Raw genomic sequence first — 27,681 nt, 5'->3', positions numbered from 1 at the left:
TTCTTTCTCTATTTTTCTCTATTTCTCTCTATTTTTCTATGTTCTTCCTTATTCTATCAAAAAACAGACAACACACAAACAGATTGAGCACAAGCAGATTGAATGGAAGAATCTTTCAAAAAAATGCAAAAATATTTTCTCAAGTTCAAAGCATAAGTCCCCTATGATATCAGTATAAATTTCAAAGCCAAAAAAAAAACCCTATAATGTACAGAAGAGAGAGAATTTACCTTTGGCGGAGAGATGGTTTTGGCGGTGCCTCAAGACAACGATTAGAATTTATCTCAGTTCTGTGATGTGCGTGCCTGAAATAGATAGGGGTGTTGGGTTAGGCTTAGGTCGACTTGAGAGAGAGAGAGAGAGAGAATAGATGATACCTGGCAGACGAGAGATTGATGAAGGAGTGACACCCCGACACTGATGCTCTCTTGAAAGATCCAAGGTCAATTGAAGATGAGGTAGGTCGAGAGAGAGAGGCGCCGTTCTCAGCCTCTTAGGGTTTTCAGAAAATAGAAAGAGCAAAGAGGGAAAGATGATTCGACGAAGGCTGAGTGAAAGGGAGTAACGGGAAAAGAAAAAAATTTAGGTATCCGCTACAGGCAGTCTCACATGCATCTTTTTTTGGCCAATCAAATGACGCCACGTGTCAAATATTTTTATATTTAAAAATTCACCGGTTCGGTTCAAGTCCACCGGTTTTGAAAAAATTGGAACCGTAGGCCGAACCGTTGACCTTCGATTCGGTTGGGTCCGCCGTTGACTTTTTCAGTTTAGTCAAAAAACACTCTTTTTTGGTTTGGTTTGGTTTGGTTCGGTCGGTTTGATCGATTTATCGATTTTTATGCCCACCCCTACCAATTACCATTAAATCGACATCTTCGTTTCCCTTCTAAATGAGATGGATATTCCTTTACTTTTGGTTGACATGGTCCTGAGAGAATATATGTTCTTCGAACATTATTACGTTGATTAGGCAGAAATGTGTCTATTTGAGGACGTAATCCTGGATCACGCTCAAGAGAATTGGTATTAACTTCTTGATCAAAATTAGGTCTTTGAGACTCAGCTCTTAAAGTTTCAGATTCAACTCTTTGAGATTCAGAATGAGGTTGCTTCTCACGAATTGGAGGAATTAAAGGAGGGTTGGAACCCATACTAGTTGATTCTTCATTATTTCTTTTTAAAAAATCCCGAACAGTCTTTGATCTCTTAGGAGTTGGATGATGCTCCGACATTATAAAGTTAAAGTATAACCTATTGGATAAGCAAGAACACCAAAATCAACTAAAAATCCTATTTGATAATTCATAAATAAATCATAAGTCTCAATTGCAAATATGTAATTGATACTAAATAAAATCCAAAAAAAATTCTCAAATTTCAACATCGACAAATTGAGAGAAGCTTACCGTACCTAACAAATATAGGAGCTTGGTTCACTTCTTGAATTAAGGCTTGAAGGTGAGTGCAACGACAACAAGAGTGTTCCTTTACTTGTGCAAGGGTGCAATATGAGTTTGGTGAAAAAGTCCACCACTCTAAGAACAATTAAAAAATTTCTTCTTTTTTTTCCGTTCTTTTTTTCCACCGGCTGTGTGCATTCCCTTTTTTTTTTCTCTCATATGTGCTATTGCTATAGGCTGCAGCTTTCCCTTTTATTCCCCACATGCATGCAATGTAATCAAAGGATTCCTAAGAATGATAGGATTATGATATTCACTTGGATGGCTTGCTGGGCTATAAAATTTGGGCTGGGATTTTAAAAGCCACCTGGTCTGTAGCCTAGGTTAGCCAAAGTCAAGTACCGTCCCTGCTCACAAATCAATAATATGTTGTATCTACCCCAAAGAATGTTTATGATTCTCTTGGAAATCCTAGTGAAAACATATTATAGAGGAGATGGATGCTACATAGTGGAACTATCTGAAGGTAAGAAGTTTGTTGGATGTAAATGTTTGTTTACTGTGAAGCACAAAGCTGATGGATTCATCAAGAGGGATAAGGCACGACTTGTAGGTAAAGGATACAAACAAAGTTATAGTCTCCACTATTAGGAAAATTTTGCATCTATAGACAAGATGAATACCGTTTGAGTCCTTTTAGCCATAGTCAGAAATTTAGATTGTCACTAAATCAATTTGCATGACTTTATTAAAAGCCAAAGATGACCCAACAAATAAATTATGTTGTCCTTCAAAAACAAGGGTTCGTGAACTCATCTTCTTCCTTGTGCAACTACCTCCTCCAAGGCAGAGCATAGGGGCAACCTCACCACCTCCAATGCATTTTCTAGCAAGGGGAGGTGCAGTGCACCTCTAGGTTAAAATCTAGAAATATGAAAGTGTATGAGAGAGTTTGTTTATGGTTCAATGACTTAATTTTGTATTACAATCAAACATATTTATATAAGTATGTAGCTTACGCTCCAATGGCATCCTAAAATCTAGTGTAATTGATATTGTATTTTGTGTAATATTACACATACTACAATATCCCCAATCCCAATATAATTACGCAACATTCAATACAAACAATCCCAAAAACTCAACAATATGGAAATATGAGAATGTATGAGAGAGTTTGTTTATGGTTCAATGATCTAATTTTATATTACAATCAAACATATTTATACAAGTAGGTAGATTAGTCTCCAAGCTCATCCTAAAACTTAGTGTAATTGATATTGTAGTTTGTGTAATTACACAAATTACAATATCTCCAACCTAACATAATTACACAACATTCAATACAAAAGATCCCAATAAGTCAACAATTTGAGTTTCCTAGAATAGAAGCTTTTCTAACAAGTCATGCTAACACTCCCCCTTAAGTTGGTGCATGGATGTTGTCGATGCCCAACTTGTCCAGTGAAGTTGTGGAACATGTTGGAGCGATTTTCGTCCCACTAGAATATTCGCCTAAGATTCCTCCGTCTTCTCCGCTTCTCTTTCTCCCTGTAAAACATATCGGAGTAAAAAGATCACACCCGAAGGTGTTGGCCAAAGGCCCTCCAATACCTAAGTTAGGTGTGTTTCAAGGAAAACCGGGTGGCTGGAGTAGTGTGTGGTGGCCGGAGCCTTGTGTGAGAGAGAGAAAGAATATGGCGGCTAGAGTTTGTAAGGGATAACTTATGCAGAGTTTGAGTAGAAATTCAAACGTACCTCAATCCTTGTGCGTAGCCAAGTATTTATAGGGGGCCTAGGCAAGATTGGTGGGGTTGGTGTAGTTGGTAAGGTTGGTGTGGTTGGTGAGGTTGGTGTATATAGGGATTAGGGATTTAACCAAATCCCTAATTAAGGTAATGATCAACTACATCCAATTTGAATTAGGTAACCTCCCAATTAATCCAAGTAACTCTCAATTAGGTTAGGTAATTCCCAATTGTCAAATAATTCACAAATTGTCAAATAAGGTGAGATAATTTGCTTCCACAGAACGCTTTACAAGAGACTGCATTTGTTAATATGTTAGTCAACTGATCTTCTGACTTAACAAATGGAAACTGAATTTCTTTGGTCTCGAGCTTATGCTTAATAAAATATTCATCCACTTCAACATGTTCCCTCACATGAGACCACCACATAATGGGCCACACGTGGAGCAAAGTTCACATCATAGTTAATCATATAGGTCTCTGTCTGTGTGCAACAGAAGATTCATAGGATATAGAGTGAGTCAGATTTTGCAAGTATATATAGAATTGATTGGTGGGGGAAGAAAAGTAATGAATTATGTGGGAGTTTTTGGGTTGTAAGCTTTTGGGGTAGAAATTTCAAGAAAAAAAATTAATGGGAGGAAGAAAGCTACAAACATGTGGGAAAAGGAGGATGATGAGGGGTTGGATATTTTCCCCGTTTCTATTGTAATATTTTGGGTTTCGATGTTAAAATTCAAAATGAATTAAAGGGTGGAAAGAAAGGAGGAAAGGAAAGGCGCCATTAGAGCTCACCCAAAAAACAAAAGCCCCAGGACACGTGGGCTAAGGGGAAATGCATCGTACTCATTTGTACACATTGGTTTCTCTCTCTAGTCGTTAGATAACTTTGAATGGCTGAGATGGAGTCGCACACAGAGGTTCGCAAACTGAAGTCTCCACTTGAGCCGAGCTCTATTTGTAAGGACTGGGTGGTTCACATATCTAAAACTAAACTTGAGTTAGCAAGCAGGAAAGCCAATCCTCTCTTCCTTTTTTTTTTTTTTGTCTCCTCTCTTAATCGAGTCATCACCTCCTCCAATTAATGGAAATCCAAACTCACCCACAATCTTAACCTCCCTCACCTCCCTAAGAAGAAACTTCAAACCAATACATAATGAACATAGTTTTTGGTTTTTGTGGAACCATGTACAACTTTGGCCTTAACCATATGTTTTAGGAAGAAAGAGATGTGTCTTTGTACACCCCCAAGATTGTGTTAAACGATGCGTTCCTTCAACTTACGTGTGCACATCCATTATTACTAGGGCCTCACATTGGGCATGACGTTACTTCTATGGTTCAATGTGAAAAGTGTCTGCATAAAATTTTGTGGGGCATGTACATATTTTTGTGGGCGATGTACTCATACATCTTAAACACAAGCCTAGCACCCTTTTTTTTAATACGATGTGATTTGCAATGGATTTGTGACATGCACCTTCATAGTCTTGTGATTACATTTAAACGAGAAGAAATTTCATACCACCTTTATGGTAATTAAAGGTAGTCGGAGCAAGAGTTGACAATGTTAAGCGGTACCTGTGCTGGTGAGCTGGAAAGGATATTTATAGGATTTTGGGTTGATTCTACTGTTATTGATGTGTAACTTGTTTTTCTTTTATGTTGTTGCTTTATTTTAAGGATTTATGTATTTCATTTCCGTTGTATTGTTACGTTATTTTTACTGTTTCTACCGAATTTTAATAGATTTGTTATGTTTCTATCATAAGAAAGAAAGGCCAAAAAAAAAATTGTGAATGAGGGTAGATTATTTAAATAGACAGAGAAAATGAAGCTATAGAGAAAACTATACAACATAACATCATATAAAATGAAATAAATAAATGAATTGTTTAATATCTTTCTCAAAAAAAAAAATTGACGGAACAACATATTTAGAGCATAGGACTTAATCTGATTAAAATCTAGAAATATGAGAGTGTTTGTTTATGGTTCAATGACCTAATTTTGTATTACAATCAAAAGTATTTATAAAAGCAGGTAACTTAGCCTCTAAGCTCATCCTAAAATCTAGTGTAATTGATATTGTATTTTGTGTAATTGCACAATATCCCTATTCCCAACATAATTACACAACATTCAATACACACAATCCCAAGAACTCAACAACCTAGAAATATGAAAGTGTATGAGAGAGTTTGTTTATGGATCAATGATCTAATTTTGTATTACTATCAAACATATTTATACAAATAGGTAGCTTAGTCTCCAAGCTCATTCTAAAATCTAGTGTAATTGATATTGTAGTTTGTGTAATTACACAAATTACAATATCCTTAACCCAACATAATTACACAACATTTAATATAAAAGATCCTAAGAAGTCAACAATTTGAGTTTCCTAGGATAGAAGCTTTCTTAACAAGCCATACTAACAATCCCCCTCAAGTTGGTGCATGGATGTCGTTGATGCCTAACTTGTCCAGTGAGTTGTAGAATGCTTTACAAGAGACTACCTTTGTTAATATGTTAGTCAACTGATCTTCTGAATTAACAAACGGAAACTAAATTTCTTTGGCCTCTTTGCTTGTGCTTAATAAAATGTCGATCCATTTCAACATGTCCCTTAAGTGAGACCATCACATAGTAGGCCACATGTGGAGACAAGTCCACATCGTAGTTAATCATATGGGTCTCAATTTGTGTGTAGCAGAAGATTCATAGGATATAGAGTGAGTCAGAGTTGATCGGGTCGATGGCAAGACCCAGTCAAGGTGTGGCCGGTTGGTCGGGTCAATGTCAACATCCAATCAAGGTGTAGCCGATCAATCGGGTCGGTATATCGTTGTGAACCTTCAAAAACTGGGTCATCTCGATGGTCAATTCTTCTAGTTTCTAAGTCTTAGTGGTAGAGGGATTGGTGGTGCTACCTCTATGAGGAGTCCAATTTTCCTGTACTAAATGCCCTATATCACCCTATTTCTCTCCTAAGTTTTTGACATGTGGCAAACCACTTAACATCACTTTTAACACTGCTAACTCTATTAAGTCAACCTCCCATTATCCCAACAAGCCCAACTCCACCTTTCTCTAGCTTATCACCAGTCAACCTAGACAGAGAACCACCCCACCCAACTACGGTAGCCCACATTTTCCCTCCCTATCTCAACCACTCGTCTAGTCCAGCTGATAGAGGCATTAGATTACATGAATTATTTTTGAATATTTGGGGTAAATTAAATTTTGGTTTTGAATTCTAATACAATATGAATTAATTTTGATTTCATTTCTCATTGAATTTGAGTAGGTTGAGAAGTCTTTTGGATTTTCTAACTAGGCTGCCTTGGTGGCAGTGGTGGCTGGTCGGGATGAGATGGCTGAAATATTAAAAGTTAACTTCCAACAAATAAACTCCAATCCTGTAAGCAACCCCACATGAAAAATCTTTTGATAGCATGATAACTCCAAGTAGTTATCATCCTCAAGAATAACATAGCAACATTCTAACTAACAAAGTTATATAAATAAAGGAACATATTTCAATTAAAATCAAGGAACAAGGTAGATATAGGGTGAAATCGTACAAACTCAAATGAATATTCTGACCAAAAAAAAATCTAAAAAATGCATTATTCGAAAACAAAGAAGAGATAATAGGACAGGGGGGTTCTCTGTCAGAGAGAGAGAGAGAGAGAGAGAGAAACGGAGGGGCGGTGGTGGTGGTGTTAGGCTAGATCGGAGAGGGCTTAAGTCAGAGAATGGGAGGATGGGTGTTGGCTGGGTGGGATGATGGGAGTTGGACTTAAGTTAAAAGTAAAGCATTGTTAAGTGGTTTGCCAAATGTTAAAAAACTACAAGAGAAACAGGGGGTCACAGGGCATTTGGTAACAAGAAAATTGGACTCCTCTATGAGGGATGATGTCAGTGGAAACACCCAATCAAGGTGTGGCCGATCGGTCAAGTCGATATCTAGTTGTGCATCTTCAAAAACTGGGTCATCTCGGTCGTCAATTCTTCTAGTTTCTAGGTCTTAGTGGTAGAGAGATCGGTGGTGCTACCTCTATGGGGGATAAAGAAATCATCATCCCCCATAGTTAGAATTTGAAACTAGAGTCAGCAATCCCAAGATTGCTGCTCTGATATCATGTTAAAATCCGGAAATATGTGAGTGTATGAGAGACTTTGTTTATGATTCAATGACCTAATTTTGTATTACAATCAAACATATTTATACAAGTAGGTAGCTTTGTCTCCAAGCTCATACTAAAATCTACTGCAATTGATAGTGTAATTTTACACAAATTATAGTATCCCTAATCCCAACAAAATTACACAACATTAAATACACACAATCTCAAGAAGTCAACAATTTGAGTTTCTTAGGATAGAAGCTTTCCTAATAAATCATGCTAACACTCTTTCTCAAGTTAGTGCATAGATGTCGTCAATGCCCAACTTGTCCAATGAGTTGTGGAACAATTTACAAGAGACTGCCTTTGTTAATATGCCGCCCAACTAATCTTCTGGCTTAATAAACGGAAACTGAATTTCTTTGGTCTCAAGCTTCTAATTAATAAAAGGTTTATCCACTTCAAGATTTTTTTGTTTGGTTCAATTATAATATTTCAGTTAGAAGTGCTTCAATTTTAGGCATCAAAAGAAGATTAAGATATTTGAATTATACAACTCATAGTTCCAAAAATAAAAAAAGGCCAAGGCAATTCCATACAAGACATACAATAAATTTCATCAAAAGTGTCCTGAATTGGAAGTGCTTCAATTTTAGGCATCATAGGAAGATTAAGAGATTTGAATTATATAACCCATAGTTCCAAAAAAAATATGGAGGCAATTCCATACAAGACATACAAGATTCATCAACCCATCAGGGCATGAGTGTTTACAAAAAAAAAAAGTCTCATTCTTCTTTGTCATACTTCTACACATCTTTTCTTCTTTCCTATGTTAAGAAGGTTGTTAGTCCAATTGTCATTCCAGTCTCAATCTTCTCTCTATTCTTCATCACTAGAAGAACAAGAGAATAAGGAGCACACTTGGCTGACGAAACAAGGTGGGGGTTAGGCTGTTGAGGAAGCTTGGTAGGGTTGGGCCCGAAACACGGCAATGAGCTGGTTCTAAAGTCGGTGGCTGGCTAGCCGCAACCTCTATAAGGGTGGAGAGGAAGCACAAGGGAAACCATACTGAAAACTTAAGACCAAAACTTAGGGCTCCACAATATACCCCACATGTCAGTAGTAATGTCACCCAACACATGAACGTGTACGGCACCTCATAACTGCTTATGGCTGAAGCCCAATAAGATATCATCATCCCCACTGTGTTGACAACATCAAATATTGGTTTGGTAAGAAGTTTCTTAAAAACATATCAGGTAAGTGTTAGGGAAAAAAACGATATAACAAAGCCTTCCAATACAGTAAGTGCATGTTTGGTAGGGCTCACTAGATAGGACTGCGCTAAATTGAACCTGAAGCTCATGTTCGGTTAGAAAGGGGACTAACTTAAATGGGATTGTAGAGTCCAATAGTATAAAAAATCCTCACTCGTTCTCCTTACACAAAGAAGCTAAAAATAGCTAAATTGAACATGCGACTCCACCTCAATCTCTCATCCGCGACTCCGCCTCTTTTTCTTATGCTTCTTTTTCTTGCCAATCATGCTTGGTTTTACTCCCATATATACCATACCTAATGGTGTTTGCATTGCATGTATTATGAGAGTTGTTTTGTTGCATGATTGTTATTTCACTCAAAAGTAAAGAGTTCATGTTCCTTTTAATCTGGGTGATTTCAGAACTTGATGAGAGAATGAGGGATTTGAAAAATGAGCTCCAATCATTTGAAGGTGAAGAATATGATGAAAGTCTATATATATCATATTTGTGTATAGGCACACTTTGGGAGGGTGTGATGTGGTATTAGGCACATACATTGGTGGATAATTTTTGGTCCATTAGGGGTGAATTTTCCATACTTTGCAAATCGTATTAATTATAGCTTTGCATGAATTTTTATGTTTCTATTTGCATATGGAACTATTTGTTTTCAATTTGGGGTTATTTCACTTTCAGTAGGATTGGTTAAGTGCAATAATTCTTTTTATTTATTTATTAATATATATGGATCAAAGATGAATGTTGTTGATATTATTGTTGGAGATGTGCCATTTAGAGACCATGTGTGCTTGCATGATTCTTATGCTTATGATGCTAAAAAAATATGAGAAGAAATCGAAGACTTTTAGAAAGACGTTCCCTCAATAACTGTTCGTTTGTTAGACATGAGAATCGATTGCGTTATTTGAACAGTTTATTAGGTAATTACAGAGAATGTTTGAGTGAACTAAGAATGGATTTAAAGACCTTTGGTTTATTATGTAATTTGCTTCACACGGATGGAAGGCTAAAAAATGATGGTTTGGTAACTATGGAGGAGCAAGTATGTATGTTCTTGCATGTGCTTGCTCATCATGTTAAGAATTACTATTAAAAATAGATTTGTTCAATCAGGAGAGACTATTAGTAGGTACTTCAATTCCATGTTACAAGGTATTTTAAGATTACAAGGTAGCTTATTGAGAGTACCGGAACCTGTAAGTGATAACTGCACATATCATATATGGCAATGGTTTAAAGTATGTTTATTATATTTTGGCTTTCTTTTCTATGATCTGTGCAGCATATAAAATTAATGAAAGTTTACACCCTTTTTTTTATATATAGAATTGCTTGGGAGCACTAAATGGAACATACATTAAAGTGCAAGTAGCTAAAACCGAAAAATTGAGATATCATACTAGAAAGGGAGAAATTGCAACAAATGTGTTGGCCGTTTGCTCACATGACATGCAATTTATATTTGTGTTGCCGGTTTGGGAGGGATCCGCATCTGACTCTAGAGTCCTTCGAGATGCCATAACTAGGCCTAATGGATTAAAAGTTCCTACTAGTAAGGCCATTAGCTAGTGTCCACTTTATAAATAATTGTAAGTTTATATAATAACCACATAATAATAGGAATTGACTTTTTTTAAATAAAAAATTGGTTATTAGGTTATTATTACCTTGCAGACGGTGGGTACACAAATGGTGAGGGATTTCTTGCACCATATAGAGGAACAAGGTATCATCTATCAAAATGGAGAGAAGAAAATACACTTGTAAATCATCAAGAATATTTTAATACAAAGCATGCTAAGACAAGAAACATAATAGAACGTTGTTTTGGGTTGCTAAAAACTAGGTGGGGCATACGAAGGAGTCCATCTTTTTATCCAATAAAGACACAATGTCGAATAATTATGGCTTATTGTCTTTTACATAATCTCATTAGGAGAGAGATGTCTAGGGATCCACTAAAGCATGAAATAAATGAAATTGAAGAGACGGAAAATGTGATAGAAGGTGATATGGTTGGCACTGTTGGAGCATCAGATGAATGGACTACTTGGAGGAATGACTTGGCCTTCCAAATGTATAATGAGTGGTAAGGAAATGCAAATAACTAGCCAACTCTTGTTATTTATGTTTGAGTTCTTAAGGTGTTTAATTTTTTATGTGATTGTAATTTGTATTTGAGGCATGATAATTTAGCCTTAACAACGTACTGATTGTGGCATTGTAGTCAATTTGTTTGCGAATTTTATTTTTCCTTTTGTTTTTAAGGTTATGTGATGTACTAGAGAAGAGTCATGCTTTGAAACAAAGTTATGCTTTCTTTGCAGATTCCAATTATTGATTGTGGTATTATTTTATTTGTGTTGATTATTCTTAGGGATGGAAAGTGAAGGTAACAGTCAAAACTTTGAACAAGGAGATAAAGGAACTAGGCGATCATAGTCCAAGTTTGAGGAAGATGCATTTTTGACCGTGCTAGATGAGTTTGTGGCTACAGGCCAACACTTTGAGACCAGTAGTTTCAAATCTGGTACTGTGGTCCAAATGGAGGAGGCTTTGAATATGAAATGTCCTGATTCGGGGCTAAAGGCATGTCCTCATATTGAATCAAAATTGAAGAAGTGGAAAAAGCAATATAGTATAGTCTATGACATGATAAACACAAGTGGATTTGCTTAGAATGATATATAAAAGTGTGTTAAGGTTGACAATAACGATGCATGGGAGAGTTATGTGCAAGTACATAATTACTTATTTTTGCTATTTTTCTTTACATAAAGATGTCAAGTGGGTTTGATGAGTGGATTTTAAACATTTTGTTACCTTTTTTTTTACATATTGAAAATATGTCAAGTGTTGTCTTATTTTATCATAGCACCACAAGGAAGCAGCTGAATAGAGGAGCAAACCATTTCCTTTGTTTGATAGACTTTCTAATATCTTTGGAAAGGATCCTGCTAACGGACAAAAAGCTGAAGTCCCCGTTGACATGATGGAAGAGCAAAGCAATAATGAAGTTAATGCTAATGATAATTCTGTCCAGGAATATGCATCTCCTATGTCTTTAAATAAAGAAGGAAGCCAATCCATAAATAATCAAAATAAGAGGAAAAAAGCTGCAAGCTCAAGTGATGATGAGAAGATTGTGACTATATTGGAGAAATTGTTTGAAGCACCTTGGAAAAGGATGCAAATGGTGACTGAGGCTATGACAAAAGGTAATGAAGAGAACTCAAGAAAATGGGATTTTCCCATTTAGGTCAAATTGCAGCACTAAAACTCATTTTGGAGAAGCCACAAAATATATCTATATTCATGTCTTTGGATGATGATATCAAGAAAGTGTTTGTCGAGCAGTTGCTTAGTGACAATGCTTGAGGACATGGCCTAGCTAAATTTGATACCTCTATTTTTTTGGAAACACCATAAATGATGCATTGATAAGATTGGCTTCATTTTGGAAACACCACAAATTGTATAACATATTGCTAGCATTAAAGCCAGATGGTTCATGGTTGTGGGGCTTATTAATTTCATTTTGAAATTGTGGATGTTTATTTGTATGTATTAATAGTAGAATTGTGTATAGTGAACTGAACCTCTACTTTCTGAGTAATGTAGATGATTTTGGCATCTATGAAGAATTTCTAACTTTTGCATATATGAAATGTACATGTCAATTTGGTTTGGAGGAAAAGAAATGTATATGTCAATTTGGTAATTCTAATAACAAAAAAACTTACATTTAATTATTTAAAAATTATCCGACACAACACCAAACATAGGTCTTCACTATTTTTACAATTCAGCTTCATAGTTTGACGCAACACCAAATTTAGGTCAATACTTAATCCAGCTTAGGCCATCCTTTGAAGAAAGAGATCCATGGTTATTCACTTCACATCATACTCTTCCAGCTCAAACAAAAATACTGACAAGTGTTTTTTTTTTTTTTAAACAATTTCTTTTGAGAAATATTAAATAAAACCAAAAGTTTTTTGTTGTAATTTGTGAGGAGAGAGGAGAGAGAATGGTTTTTTGTAAGGCAAATTAATCATGTAGTTTAGGGTATTGACTTTTTTTTCAAATGCAATCTTAGCCATTAAAACTGCTTTAATCTAAAGGTAGTACAAATTTGTAGCTTTTTATGTGTTCCTCGATCCTGACCCTTTATGAAATATGTGAAAAGAATAACTATATCATGTCATGGAAATTAATTGGAGTTATTGGGTTGGGAAAATATGATGGAAAGAGGGCAATGGAAATGATTTTTTATGTAGTTGAGTGTAACTCTTGGCAGGTACCATATCTCAAGGATCCCAAAGTACACATGATTTTTATTGGATGATGCAGGACTGGAGACAAGGAGTTAGATAAGATGACTAACAAAAGGGGATTTATAGGATGATTGAGATCGGGATTAGTTCATATAAATGGGCATTCAGAACTAAGTGGTATAAGCATGGTATAAGACGTGCATGTCTACTTGTCCAGTTATATAAATTAAGCAAGAGTAAATGAAGAGTATTCATGCATTTTTATAATTGTTATGATATTTGATTGAGTGGTTGCATGTCACTTAATTTAGTTATATCAATTTACCATGAAAAGGTTTATGTCCCAACTAAGCTAAAGTTTCACTCACTCCTTTACAGATTTTGCAGGTACTGAACCTGAAATCTAGGATTTGAGATAAACCTAACATGTCCATAGAGTGTGTTATGTACATAGTTTGTGGGTGAATAATGAGCTACTCTTTTAATGAACTCTTGAGTGGTTCTAACTTGTAAAATAATGTAAAGATGTTAATATTTCAAATGTTGTTGTTTCTGTTAAAAAATTCTATGTGAAATATTTATTTATTTATTTTAATATTCTTCACATTTTAGTTCTAGTTTTTATTAAATTCTATAATTAAGGTGTGAATTATGTCTTAATCCAAGATTATACAAATTTGTGGATTCAGGCATGACAGAAATGTTGATTAGGGACGGTCGTTACAACAACTGTATGATTGACCATTATATGGAAATGCAATCTTCTTATGTTCACAAAAAATATCAAGTTGACTTGATCCATCACTTATGAGGGCTGGAAGACAATCATGGTCAATGAAATCAAGTTTAATGCTTTGAATAAATTGCAAGGATACTTGTATCTTCCTTTATTATGCTTTTTTTTTTTTAATTATGCTTTGTTTTGATATATGTAATGTTTTAAACAAATGGCTATATTATTGAATAAAATACAATTATAACAACTAATTAAGAAAGGGCAACCCTATCAATACAACCTAATGGTTTTTGTCATTTAACCAATCCATGTTGCTATCCATCTTCACAGAACAGCCTTCTTCTCATAACATCCTTTCATTCTTGCTTCCAAAATGCATTTGTTTCATGGGAAATATGGTTCGTAATCATGACCATGGTTTTCTTATCTTTCTTGTCCATGTCTTTTTTGTGTGCATACTCCATTTCTCTTGCCTTGTCAACCTCATCTATTTTCATGTCTCTCTCTATTCTCATTGTGACTTGAAGAGCAATTTGTTCCAAGAATTTTGCACATTCATTGTTCGAAGTGCTCCTTCTTTTGACCTTTGCCACCTTTCTCCCAATAGGTCTCGGCTTCCTTTAGATCGGTGAGTCCACATTGACACGAGGAGTTCAATGGCGATTCGATGCCCGTGAATCGTGGAGCAGCGTCTCGTTCAACACAACACTCAAACCCGTGGGGATAATTTTGAATCTCATAAAATTCCTCTCAAGCTTCCAACATTTGTGATTGTTGAAAGATTTTTTTACTTTGGCCAATAGCACATGTTATATTTTTAGGAGGTGTGTGAGTGTTTGCCATACCGTTGTTGGTTTATGTGGTGAAGAGGTATAGAAAAGTAGGAACAATAGTTGAAACAAAGTGATTTTATTACATTTGAGGAGAATAGTACATAGGTCTTGTGTACATAGAACTCGAGGCTATTTGGCCTTTACATGGCTATTGGTGAGCTTATTGGCTCCAAAACAAAGTGTGATAGACAACTAGGCTTATTGGCCTTCTTCGGCTATAAATATTTAGTGTTTAGGTTTATTGGCCTCCTTCCTTGCTTATAGGCTTATTGGCCTTCTTTTTCTCTTAGTTTGGGAAGCTTCTTTGCTCCACATTAGTTCAATACATGCATGCCTATTTAAGCTAGGTGTTGCCGCTATTGCCCAAGTCCCACCGACTTGGACAATCTCTCCTAGCCACATATTTTATTTATCTAGACTTTTCTAGCTATTTACGATAGTTGCTAGGATATTTCTAGTCTTTTACAATAATTATGTCATGCAACATTGTGCTTGCCGACTTTGCATAGTCGGTGAAGTCTTCCTCTTGAATTCTCTAGATTCTTCTTGAATTTTTAAGCACAAATGTGCATTATTTTCAGCAGCACCAAACCACATTTGTCCTTGAATAATCTATAATATAAATATATATCAATATTGGAAATGCAAGAAAATATCAAACAATATGATATTAAATTTAATAAAACGCCAATTACAAATTTTTTACCTTGTTGCCAAGATTTTCCCCACTTCGACCGTATCCCTTGCTTTTGCCAAGGCATCTCTTCATTTCCCTAACTCTTTATTCAAAATTTTCTACCTACTAGCCAATGCTATTTTCGTATGAGGCAAACACAATCGAGTGCAAAATTCTCCATGAATTTTCCTTCACATATGAGAATGCTTCATCTCATCGCCCGTGACCGGGCAATGACCAACTTGGACCTAACACTCACACAACAAAACATCTTCCATGGTTGTCCACGAGGCTCCGGCTTTGATGAAAGAGACCATTTGTATTTTTATACAAATAGATTAAGAAAGTAGAAAATAAAGATATGATATGCATAGAGGAATTTGTATGGAGTTTTGGTGTGGAAAGTGAAGCACATTGCTAGGTATTCATAAATAAATAAAATTCTAAATTTCTTGATATTATTTCATAATTTCCTTTAGAGATTGTCGCAGTCGACCGTTGGACGCTTTTCGAATTGGGAGACGCGCGCAAGCCTTACATGTGGGGCATGAGCCAATGGTAAAAGAAAAATATCTTCTTTGCTGACGTTAGGATGACATCAGCACCTTTTGACAGCAGCATGGGCTGGTCTTGTTTTTGGGCTCGCCCGATTTTGATGGGATCCACTCTTGTTCGGGCAGAATATATTTGTTTGGTGTGGGGGTTTTTTTTTTTCAGCCCAAACTCCTTTTTGCCATGATAAACCTATAAGTGGAATTGCTGTAACGGACGCCTTAAACTAATCTTTGGACACCCAATTATCATGTCATGTCCCTCTTACATTGAAAAAGAGAGATGAAGAGGGTGATGCAACCCTCATCGTGGCAGGCATAGGATGGAAGCCAATACCAATCTCTGCATTTATTTTTTTTTTTTTCAAAAAGGGTTTTGCACTTTGTTTTTATGTTTTTAATTTTACTTCATCTTTCTCTTAAAAAAAGAATTTATTACTTCATCTTTTGGGGATTTGGGGCTCTTAAGTCCTTTCAACAACGGGGTAAATTTGTCCACAGATTTTGTTTTGAAGTATGGGGTGTTGATGATATTGTTGAGAGATCACTTAATTTCTTCTTCTTTTTTTCTTTTTTTTTTTTTTTGGTTACAAGTGAACTTGAGATTCCAATTAAGCACTTGGTTCTCAAATAACCTAAAAACTCTTTTTTTTTTTTTTTTTGAACTTAATAACACCAATTTGACACTCCAAAGTGAACCTACTGCTGCTAGTTAACTAATATTCTGTAAACATCTTCTGCCGACAAATGGATCAACTAACTTCCTTGAAAACCAATATAGAAGACCCCTCTTCCAAGAAAAGCAAACCATCCAATGCAAAAACAACAACACAAATGTCATAAAAATAATGCAAAAAATCTCACACAAAATGCTTGAGAACATAAAAAAATTAAAAAGTTCACGAGGGATATTATAATGAAAGAGCCAAGCTTAATGATTAAACCCCCCTTGCAACATCTTGATTCCTTCAAAGCTTTGATTGGAAGGCTCACTTGTATCCTTGTGAGACTTTGAATTACAAGAACAACAGCGTAACTAATAAACAAATCTCACAAGACCTAGAACAACTGCTAGCTAACCGTTAGTTTATATTATTTGTTGAACACAAGTAAACAAACCCTAGTCTAACTTGAACATCGTGCCCTCGAGCCAATGAGAAGGCGACACGTTGGTCTCTGAGAACATAAAACTACAGTTTGAGGAAGGAGGGAGGTGCATTATGCATATGAATGTGTGCATCAATGATTGAAGGTCACGTTAGATCAAACAGAAGGCTTTGCATGAATTTATATATATTGCCGACACACTGCAGAGGCATCTTATTTCCAAGTTTGAAAATTTAGAAACAAAACACGGTATACACACACACACACCCACCCACAGAAACACAGAGAGAGAGAGACAGAGAGAGAGCGGTGGGCGGCAGGGATGTGTGGCTCAAAGGTCAGAGACGGCAGTGAAATCGATTGCATGCATGTTTTTTTAACCACTACAAGTTGAACAGAAGAAGGGTTTTTTTTTCTTTCTTTTCCATCGTTTTTTTCTTTGTTTTTTCTTTTTATATATATAACAACTGTATCGTTTTGGATTTGGGGTGCTTGAGTTGGTTGACTAAGAAATAACACCTTTAATAATGCATGTGATTATATGTTTAAATCAAATGGAAATTATTAAGCAACGTCTCTCTGAGATCTATCAAACAAGATTGATCATGAATAATAATTAATAGAAAATCAAGTTATAGTAATGTATAAGTGTGACAAATATATTATCAGGATCTAAAAAGCTGAGTCGGGATAATATAACTCTTAGATAATGATAATGCATTATCATGATGTGAACAAATGATCATTCTAACTTCACATCAGATAATATATTTTGTGAGACATATATATGCATGATTGTGATATGCAAAAAATGAATTTTGTTGTACTCGAATAATGTATCAGCGGGACAGTTATATAAATTATGTTTCTTTTCCTAAAATATAAAATTCCGCCATCATCATTATGAATTGTGCTTTTTTTTTCAACACTCGATATTCATGAGATTTGAAATCAGGATCCTCTTCAACAAAATATAAACTAGACGTCACAAAACCGATCTTCATTTGCATTTGGTAGATATGAAAACGCTATATAGTTTTTTTTTATATTTAATTTATATAACTGTCTGTGTTTGACTTTTCTACATGAACTACCTTCTTTCTTCTTCTTCTTCTTCTTCTTCTTCTTTTTTTTTTCTTTTTTTTCTACAGAACTACATTTTAAAAGGCATCAGACTGTTTTCTAATATATATTCCGGGATCTAAATCTAAAAATTCCTATTCGTTGAAAACGTGCGAAAATTCACATAATTTTGTATGAACTAGAAGGATGCATTAGCTATGTGCGAAACTAGTATTCATCTCAATGATATGTGTTCTTTCAGATATATTAGATGATTTTAGATAGGATTGTGTTTTTGGGAAAATTCTTTGGCAAACCTGTTACCACGCTTTATTTTGTGAGTCAAAAACTAGATACGGCTTCAAGGCGATTTCTAGGTGGACATTTTGGTAAGGATTAGGTAGTAAGATTACTTACTTTCGACAATGAGGATGAATCACAATTTGTATTGGACAAAAGGATTTACTATGTGCGTCTTAACGTTATTTTCTTTATGTGATTATTAAGAAATTTGTAATCATGTTAAGGTTTGTAATTTTAATTGTAGAGAATTTAATTACCTCCGGACCAGCATGTTTGAGACTGCTTTTATAGAAAACACTATTGCTCATAAGTGTTTTTATTAGAAAAACATGGAGTTTTTTTTTTCTTTCTAAAAATTCATGCGCTTCATAGAAAAGCACTTGAAAATGCTTCCTAAGGTACTTGAAAATGCCTCCTAAAGAATTTGGAAGTGTCTTCTTAAAGAATCACTTTTGATTGTCAAAAAACGATTTTAGTCATTTCGCGGCGTTGAGTAGTTAAGATCACTACAAATTTATCCAGCTATGCTTGATTTAAAATAATCAATTACATTAATGTTTTGCTTAATTATAAGTCCATGCTACTAGACTCGACCACAACTCCCGTCATCAACCTCCGAACTAAAAAGAAATAAAATATCAGTTGGTTTGTTGGGCTGATGGGCAGTTGGTGGGCTGAATCTAGTCTGGCCCACTCCATCAAAGAAACCTTGATTTTCACTCAAAGTTATAAACATAAAAATAAAAAAAAAAAAAAAATAAAAATAAAGCGTGGGGAGAATAAATTCGTTAATGTGGGGACCACACACACTAATCGTCAAGCTAGAGTTGGAAAAATATTCCACCGAAGAGAAAAAGAACAGAAAATAAAAAAGTAACAAGCGTAGAGACAAGGAAAGAAAAAAGTTAAAAATAAAAAATTATTATTTTTCTTGATCTGTCAGCACATATCACCCACTACGAGTCTACATGCACAAACCCAGAGAGGTCCCAGCTCTCATTAGCAACTCAAGGTAAAAAAAAAAGTGAAATAGTGACATTACATGACTTTAGTCTTTTAACTATGAATCTTGTTGGAAAGGTTAAACAAGTCAGGCTAATCTCTCTCTCTGTCTCTCTCTCTCTCTCTCTAATGCGCATTAATCATCGATGATTAGCAACAACAAACAGTGACAGACTGAGACATTTTTTTTAGTAAATATCTATTTTATATTATAAAGATAAATATTATGCTTAAATTTTGTTTATCTTGCATATTATAAAGATAATTATTTATTAAAATTGTTTGCCAAATAGCATGTGCTCTAATGATATTTGTCTTTACTTAGTTGAAGGAGGTTTCATTTTCGACTCACATAAATGCCGAAAACGATACATATTTATGATGAATTTGATATCTACTTGTGACTAGCCTAGAAATGTAGATTTGTTGTCGGTATTTTGGTCCATTGTAAAAAAAAACCTTGTTAATATTATATGGTTTGTAAAAAATATAAATAAATAAAAAAGTTTTAAAAAGTAGAGGAGATGACCAGCCACTTGTATTCCCACTCACTTATATCACGCAGTTTATATAGAAACTTCATTTTGGCTTTAATCCACTACATGCATGACTTTGCTAAGAAAAGTCGGTTCTTTTATTGTACATTTTTTATTTTGTTATGTGGAATCTTCTTTTATTTTTAACAATAAAAAACAATTTTATAAATCAAATGATTTTTTTTTTTTTTTTTGGGTAGATTCAAAACTTACATATTTTTCTAAAATCAAAATTGGCATAATTTCCTCTCACAAGTATTATATATGTACTCTGGAAAGAATAATAATAAGGGAGTTTCACTAAAACACCCAAAATGGAGGTTGAAATTATAAAAAAATTCAACACCCAAAACACTTTATAAACACACCCAAAACCCATCATTACACACACTCAAAACCCATTTATAAACACACCCAAAAAGTTGACTTTGGGGTTGATTTTGGGTGTGTTTCTATGTTTAAATAGTGCTTGGATTTTTATAAATACATGTCTAGAATTGGGTTTATTTATAAATTTGTATAATAGTAATGTCTTTTTTAAAAATTGTTAATTATGACCTTAAAAAATAATAATGCTTTATAAATATATCATTATTTTATTACTTTATGGAAAGGTCAACAGAAATTTCCATTCTTTTATGTGTCTTGCTTCCTCTCTGCTTTCCTCATTTCTCTCTCTCTCTCTCTCTCTCTCTCTTTGCTCTCTCTTCACTCACTCCTCACCTTCTTTTTAAGCTTTTCTTTCCTTTTCCTTCCACATTTGAGTGACATACAAGGACCATATCATCTTCATCATTACATGTCCTTTTGACACCAACAGCCTGAATTCCCACCTCTGCTTTCTGATATCTACTCAAAGCAAAAGATTTTCCCAAGAAAATTTCTGGGTTTTTTTTCTTATTCCTTACTTTCTTCTGGATCTTCACCTTTTCTTGGATTGAACTCCATATTCCTCCTTAAAAGTCATGGGAAGGACAGAACAGCCACACCCTCTTGGAACCCTTCAGGTTTTGGCATGGCAATGCAGTCCAATGAGCTCAATTGTGGCTCACAGCAGCTCCCCAATTCTCTTTTTAATGCCAATTGGGACAATTCAATGGATCAGAGCGATCCCTTTGAGTCTGCCTTGAGCTCCATTGTTTCTTCTCCGGCGGCTTCCAACGCCGCCATCGCTGCCGGAAAAGGCGGCGGCGATGGAGAAATGATTAGAGAACTAATTGGAAGATTAGGAAGCATTTGCAATTCAGGAGAAATATCTTCACACTCTTACATTTGTGGCAATAACAGCACTAACACTTCATGTTATAGCACCCCATTGAACTCTTCACCTAAGCTGAACCTGTCAATGATTGATCCACAGATGAGAGGCAATTTGCCAATTCCTGGAAATCATTTACCTTCACATCCAAGTTTGGCACCTTTTCAAGCTGACCCTGGATTTGTTGAGAGGGCTGCAAGGTTTTCCTGCTTTGGTGGTGGCAATTTTGGTGGCCTCAATGGGCAGGTCAACTTGAATGAAACTGAATTGGCTTATAGATCAATGCCAAAAATTGATTCTGGCAAGCTTTCCAGAGCTTCCAGCAACCAATCACTTAAAGTTGCTGCTGGATCTCAATTGGGTGTTCAAGAAAGCAACAAAAGCTCTCCCCAGGGTGGGAATTCAGCTCCTGACAAGAAATTCGGCAGGTTTTCGAGGTCCTCCACCCCAGAAAATGCTGAATTGGGTGATTCAAGGGAAGGATCATCAGTTTCTGAGCAGATCCCAGGTGGGGATACGAGTGTGAAAGCAGAAAATGTGACCAATTCGAGGAAAAGGAAACCTGTTGCAAGAGGAAAAGCCAAAGAAACCTCTTCATCTCCCTCTGTTAAAGATGGCAAGGTAGTTTATTTCTGTCAACAATTGTCCAATTTAAATCCAATTATTTGTTTTCAATTTCTGTTGAGAACTAAAACCAATGAGTGATTCTACTACAGGTTGTGGCAGAAAAAGAGGAACCAAATTCCAAGAGAAGCAAAACAGATGAAGCTTCTGGGAATGAAAAGGCAGCTGCAAAGGCAAAGACAGAGCCCAGTGGAGGTTCCAAAGCTACAGGGGATGGGGCTCAGAAGCAAACAAAGGATAATTCAGAGCCTCCTGAGGCTCCAAAGGACTATATCCATGTCAGAGCCAGAAGGGGTCAAGCTACTGATAGCCATAGTCTTGCAGAAAGAGTATGTTCAGTGCAGTGTTGTGTGGTTTGTTTCTTTTTTGGCCTTGCTTTTAGATTTGATTGCTATATCATGTTTATCTTTATTTTATGGTCAGGTTCGAAGAGAGAAAATTAGCGAAAGGATGAAATTTCTTCAAGATCTTGTTCCTGGTTGCAACAAGGTACCTTAAAGATGTAAATTTGAGTTGCTTGTTCTGAAATTGACAGAAAAACAATGAGAAATAGAACTAAATTGGATTTTATTCAATATTTTCAGGTAACTGGAAAAGCAGTGATGCTAGATGAAATTATAAATTATGTGCAGTCATTGCAGCGCCAAGTTGAGGTAAATTCACATAGTCAACCATTCATATTGTGATTGAAACACCTAGCTTTCTTGCTGAATTGCTGTATTGGTTGAATTTTTGTTGGCTCAGTTTCTTTCAATGAAATTGTCAACTGTAAATCCCAGAATGGATTTGAACATGGAGGCTCTTCTGTCAAAGGAGGTAAGTCAGAATTTTCAACTACTTTATCAACTGATTCATTCTTTAATCCTTATGCATTTTCCATAAAACTAACTTTAGCTTTGTCCATTCCAATGCATAATTCAGATTCTTCAATCTCGTGGGTCTTTACAAAATGCCCTTTACCAATTAGATTCTGCAATACCTTCATTCCCTTTCGGGTACCAGCCGCAGCAACTGCCACCTTTGCATAGCAGCAGCATCTCTAGTGGGACAGAGACACAATTTCCAGAGAGCCCTCTAAATGCTGCAATGCGTCAAAGTCAAGGCATGCAGTTACCTACATTTGATAGATTTGGTGGAGCAGCACCTCAAGTAATTAAACAAAACTTGGCTCAATAATTTCACTTGAAATAGTCTTGCTTGCTTATATGCTCAAGGCTTACTGTAAATTTACTTTCCAGGCTCCACAATTCTTTGAGGATGACCTTCAAAGTGTGGTTCAGATGGGATTTGGCCAGATTCAGCAGGAGAGCCTTCATGGTAAGTAGTAAAATTTTATAAACTAATAACCAGTAGCAATTCTCAATCTCGCTAGCTTGTTGGTTTCGGTGTCTAATCCATTTTCTGTCATGTGCAGGTTCAATGGCTTCAGCCCAGATGAAAGTTGAGCTATAATCAGCAGAATTAACTGTATATACAGAGAAATTCCAGTTTGAGTGGATCTTTAGCCTGGAGGAAAATAACAGCTTCTCTTTTCCAGTTTTAGTCTCTCGAATCGGCACATTGATTCAGCAACTCATTCTTTGGAGAATTCTTTCAAGAATTCCACATTAATGTATATCCTAGAACTAATTGCAGCAATTCTATAAGACCACATTTAAGATATATATGTAGCATGGTAATTAAGATGAGTGTTGGGGGAATAAAAACTTGAAAGAAAGAGAGTTGTTCATGTAAACTTCAGTTTTGATCCAACCTTGTATCTACTTACCATTTGATAATGTTATTACTGAGATTCAGTGAGACTCTTTATAATGTTCCATTGTTCATCTTTTTTTTTCCAACTTTTTTTTTAAAAAATTCCATGAGTCTTTATTGTTGTAATCTTTTGTTGAAAATCTTCTGCCTCTCAGATTTGTTGCTGGGAAAATAAATAGAAATATAAAAGTGAAAAAAAAAAAAAGGCTGGCCTTATAACCACCATTTCAACCACCAATAGTATCATGCAATGCCTAATCACTGTCTTGCTTTTGCCCCTAGCCATCTTCTCAGCAACCAAACATGAATAGTTTAATGAGAAAGACATCTCTCAGTTGCTTTCAAATGTGTGCTGGAAAGGATTTTATGGTGGACCCTCAATCATCTGAATGATATATAATCTTATGTTAAATCGCGTAACTTGTGGCTTAACAGATTCTTACTGGGAACCAGCTGTTAAGTAGGGACAAATGGTGGTGTCTTAAGTCCAACTCATGATTAAGAATTAATTATTTGTGTCTTAAAATTTCTAACTTTGTACTTCAAAAATAGAAAAGAATGTAGTCCAGTAGAAAATGATCTTGTCTTATATACCAGTGATTAAAACTAGTAATGAGTCGTGTTATCTTGAGTTCGTATCGTGTTAAGATTCATATACGTGTCAAGAAAATCAAGCCCTTGTGAACCTTGGAATTTACTGCACGGAAAATCAACGAAAACAACAACTTTTACTTATTTAATTATTAATGAATGTTAATGTTTTTATTTGCTTAGTGCTGATTGTATTTTGTTTTGAAATTAGCATCCAAAAGAAAAGAGCATGAGTGGCCCAGGTTGGCAGCAGTGAACTTCTGACTTGGCTGAGGAATCAAAGCACTTTTACAATCCCAACTCCTTTAGAAAATTATGAAAAGAAAATCAAAATGGATAAGTGGAAGAATAAAGAAGAGGACTTCAGACGTCGATTGATACCCTTGAAGATAAAAAGAACTTTCCATCAAAGCCTGTCTGGAAAATCCAATCTCCAAACACATCAAAAAAGAAATCCGCAATACACCTTTTTCTAGTAAATCTAGCCAATATATCCCTAATAAGTAAACTGAGCAAACAATAATAATGGGAATAATGGTCGGAATGTCACTTGAACGTATACCTCAATTTCAATTTGTCATTTTAAAATAAAATTTTAACAGAAATGTCACCTTAATTTTTCAGAATTTATGTCATTTGAGATTTTAACACCATCCAATTTTTCATCCATATTTAAGGTATTTTAGTCTTTTCATTTTCAAATTTAAGGTGACATTTCACTTAAATTATAATAACAGAGTTACTTTAACTTTTTCTCAAATTTTAATCAATTAATAATTAATATGGTTTACCTTTGGTAGTGTTTTGTTTCTCATTTTCTATTTTATTTTTATCAATTGTAGTATTTTTCTTTTGGGGTAAACAAATAACACACTAACACCATAACTTGGTAAGTCTAAATAATATTAAAAGTTTGCAAGTTGGGTTTTTCATTTAACTTGAAGTATACGTAAACTATAATTTTCATGTGTAATAAGCATCACTTTATAATACATCCATATGTAAGTGACAAAGGCTTTTGAGTAAAGCTCAACAAATAAAACTCTTCATCTTAACATTTTTATGTGACCAAATTTATACTTTTCTTCACAACATTGTAACAAGATATAAGATCTAACGTGACAGACATATAGAACCGAGTTATTATGATGAATGATTGTTCACCTCTTGATCATTTTCGGCAACCAATTAACAAAAATGTAAATTTGAAACAAATTAAAAATGTTATCAAATTTTCAATGACCATTTGGTTTAGTAACACAAAGTCTACGTTATTGGAGAATCTGAAACAAACTGCTCGAATTTACTTCATTTCATCGCTTTGAATGTTTCAAATTGTTTATTGTTGACCCCTAATGAGTAGTAGGCTATGATTGTTACGGTAGAGGATTGCATACATAAGGTTTGGTTTGGATCTAATCTAAGCACCTCCTTTTCGACCAAAATAGAAAAATTCTTAGCACTTCCTCCATACCTTTTGCCATAATATTTTCAAAGTTCCTGGCTGGATTTTCATTGTAACATTGACACATTGACAATGACATCTAAACTAATTGTTCAATTAGCCAGTCTTGGTCATTAGTAGACAAACTAACATGAGTGATGAGACACAATTCGCCTACATGCTGTCCAGGTAAGAGTTGGGGTTACGTCCACATTTTAACAAATCACACTCCTTTAATATTGCAATCTACAATATCTTAAATTATATTAAGAAAATGAATTAAAACAGTCGGTGATTAGGATTGCATTTTCAATTTCTCTTCTCTCTCAACTGTTCATAGACATCTATTTAATAATATTTGTTTTGTATGCATAGACAGGGGTGGCAAGCCCGTGGTGTAAGTGTCTGGATTGTGTTGTTTTCGGTTCGTGTCAAGCCTTAGTTCTGTTTTGTTTTTTTTGTTGTTGCCAAAGACGTGTCAAGCCCTGATTAACTATGATCAACATTATCTGATCAATTATATTAAATAACTTCACACTAACTTTAGCTATTTTTTATTTGTATGGTTTCTTACTGTTGAAAGAATAGAAAGTCCCACGTCGAAAACTTAACTAAATAAATTATAATTTATGATAAGTGATTCCACTTCTAATAACACCGAAGTTTTTTGTGATAAAACATCATACTTACTAGGCTTTGTATGTGGTTAAATTGGGGACAATATCGGTATTGCTAACTAGTAGTGAGCCGCTAACCCGTCTCTATGAAATTTGACATGGTATCGATGGTGCTACTCATGTCAAGTTTGATTAACATTAACCTAATTATTTCTTTTAAATTTTAAGTTGTGTTAAAAGTTGTCGCCCTAAGCGTAGAATTGCCTAGTTCCTTCCAGAGCCGGTCCATTGATTTTGGAGGCCCTGTGCAAATATGGATGTCGAGGCCCTATATATACAAGTAGGAAAAAAAAATCCGTATAGAAACAAAAATTTCTGACACGGGAAAAACACATTCGGAAAGAGTTTCCCATAAAAATTTCTTTAGTCACCTTTCCAAATCACAGAGCTGACAAATTGATTTTCCAATTTCAATGCTTGGTGAATTCTCATGTGAATAAGGGAGAGAGAAAAGAACTGTGATTTTGGGGAAAGAGCTAAAGCATGGGTTTTTACAATCCAAAATTTGATGGAAGAGAGTGGTACACTTGTACTGAAGAGAAATGGCTTTATTTTGATGGAGGAGAGTGAGAAAGACTTACTGAAAAAGAAAAGAATATTAGAATGGTATTGCAGCTTGAGAGTTGGGAAGAGGTAAACATAGGTTTCAAACCATAATAAATAAATAAAAAGAAGAGTTGCAGCGTGAGAGTTGGGAAGATGAAAATGAATTAAATTAGGGCCTCTACTCTCTAAGTCGTAGAATTTGTTGATAATTAATATTCAATTCAATTTTGGTTTTGGTGCCTTGTATGTGGTGTTGTGGGGTGATATTTAATATTTCATTTTTATTTTCATGTTTTAGTTAATTTAATGAGTTGAATTGGAAAAATTTAGAGGCTCCTAAATTTTAGAGGCCCTGTGCGGTCGCACACCTTGCACACCCCATGAGCCGCCTCTGGTTCCTTCCTAGGCCTTCGAATGGGGAAAACGCTTTGGTTATTTTCCTAATTATGTATCGTTGAACTCATTTCGCTTTATAAAAGCATGCCGCATGCAATGCATGTAAATGTGAAACAGAAAAAGCGGGTGGGTAGAAAGTAAAGTTTAATTAATTTGGTACTATATTAAAGTTACTTTGGGTATAAAGGTACTGTATTATATATTTACGAAGGCATTGCCACGTATGATTATAAAAAAGAAAAATCATATATGACTTACCTCCCTGGTTGGCCTCGTTTGGAGAAAGGGACATGAGAATGACAAGCCCACCCCCACATCTCAGCTCATTGCCATTCCTTCCTAGTGACCAAATTTAATCCCCATCAACACTCGTGTCTTTTTTTTCGTGTCCAAATTATTTATTTATTTATTTATTTATTTTTAATTAAAGATGAGTTTAGGTTTGATTAATTTATGATTTGGAGAGTTGATAAGATATAAGTGGTGATGATTGATGAGAACAAAATTAATTCTCCAGCGGTCCAAATTGGTTCCCAAAATATCAATTGGGAAGCCGTAACTGACTGCAGAGATAGTGAGAAATGTGGTCCTCAATCCTCTCTGGTAGGGAGTGGGATTAGGAAAGACTGATGCAATATGTTTGTCTACACACACTCTCATGGAGTCAAATCAACCAGCCTGTCCTATTTTTCTTCCTCCTGCAGCGGTTTTACTGGCGAGTGACGGACTCGTAA

General features: G+C 35.2%; 1 protein-coding gene and 1 pseudogene across 1 annotated transcript; both read left to right on the top strand.

The window, feature by feature from the left end:
- Window positions 1-9,296: 9,296 nt before the first annotated feature.
- On the top strand, window positions 9,297-12,067 carry LOC148920353 (uncharacterized; annotated as a pseudogene).
- Window positions 12,068-20,263: 8,196 nt separating this feature from the next.
- Window positions 20,264-23,350, top strand: LOC103322636 (transcription factor bHLH62). Its single transcript, XM_089045330.1, has 8 exons — window positions 20,264-21,535; window positions 21,631-21,867; window positions 21,962-22,027; window positions 22,123-22,191; window positions 22,283-22,354; window positions 22,460-22,687; window positions 22,777-22,855; window positions 22,953-23,350. Exons 1-8 carry the CDS (start codon window positions 20,672-20,674, stop codon window positions 22,988-22,990), a joined length of 1,653 nt encoding a protein of 550 aa, XP_088901456.1. The 5' UTR covers window positions 20,264-20,671; the 3' UTR covers window positions 22,991-23,350.
- The last annotated feature ends 4,331 nt before the right edge of the window (window positions 23,351-27,681 follow it).

The sequence above is a fragment of the Prunus mume genome, linkage group LG2 (assembly GCF_029339155.1).
Source record: "Prunus mume cultivar Tortuosa linkage group LG2, ASM2933915v1, whole genome shotgun sequence".
NCBI classification, from domain to species: domain Eukaryota; kingdom Viridiplantae; phylum Streptophyta; class Magnoliopsida; order Rosales; family Rosaceae; genus Prunus; species Prunus mume.
Note: the sequence above shows the minus strand (reverse complement) of the source record. Positions and strands in the feature narration are given on the sequence as shown.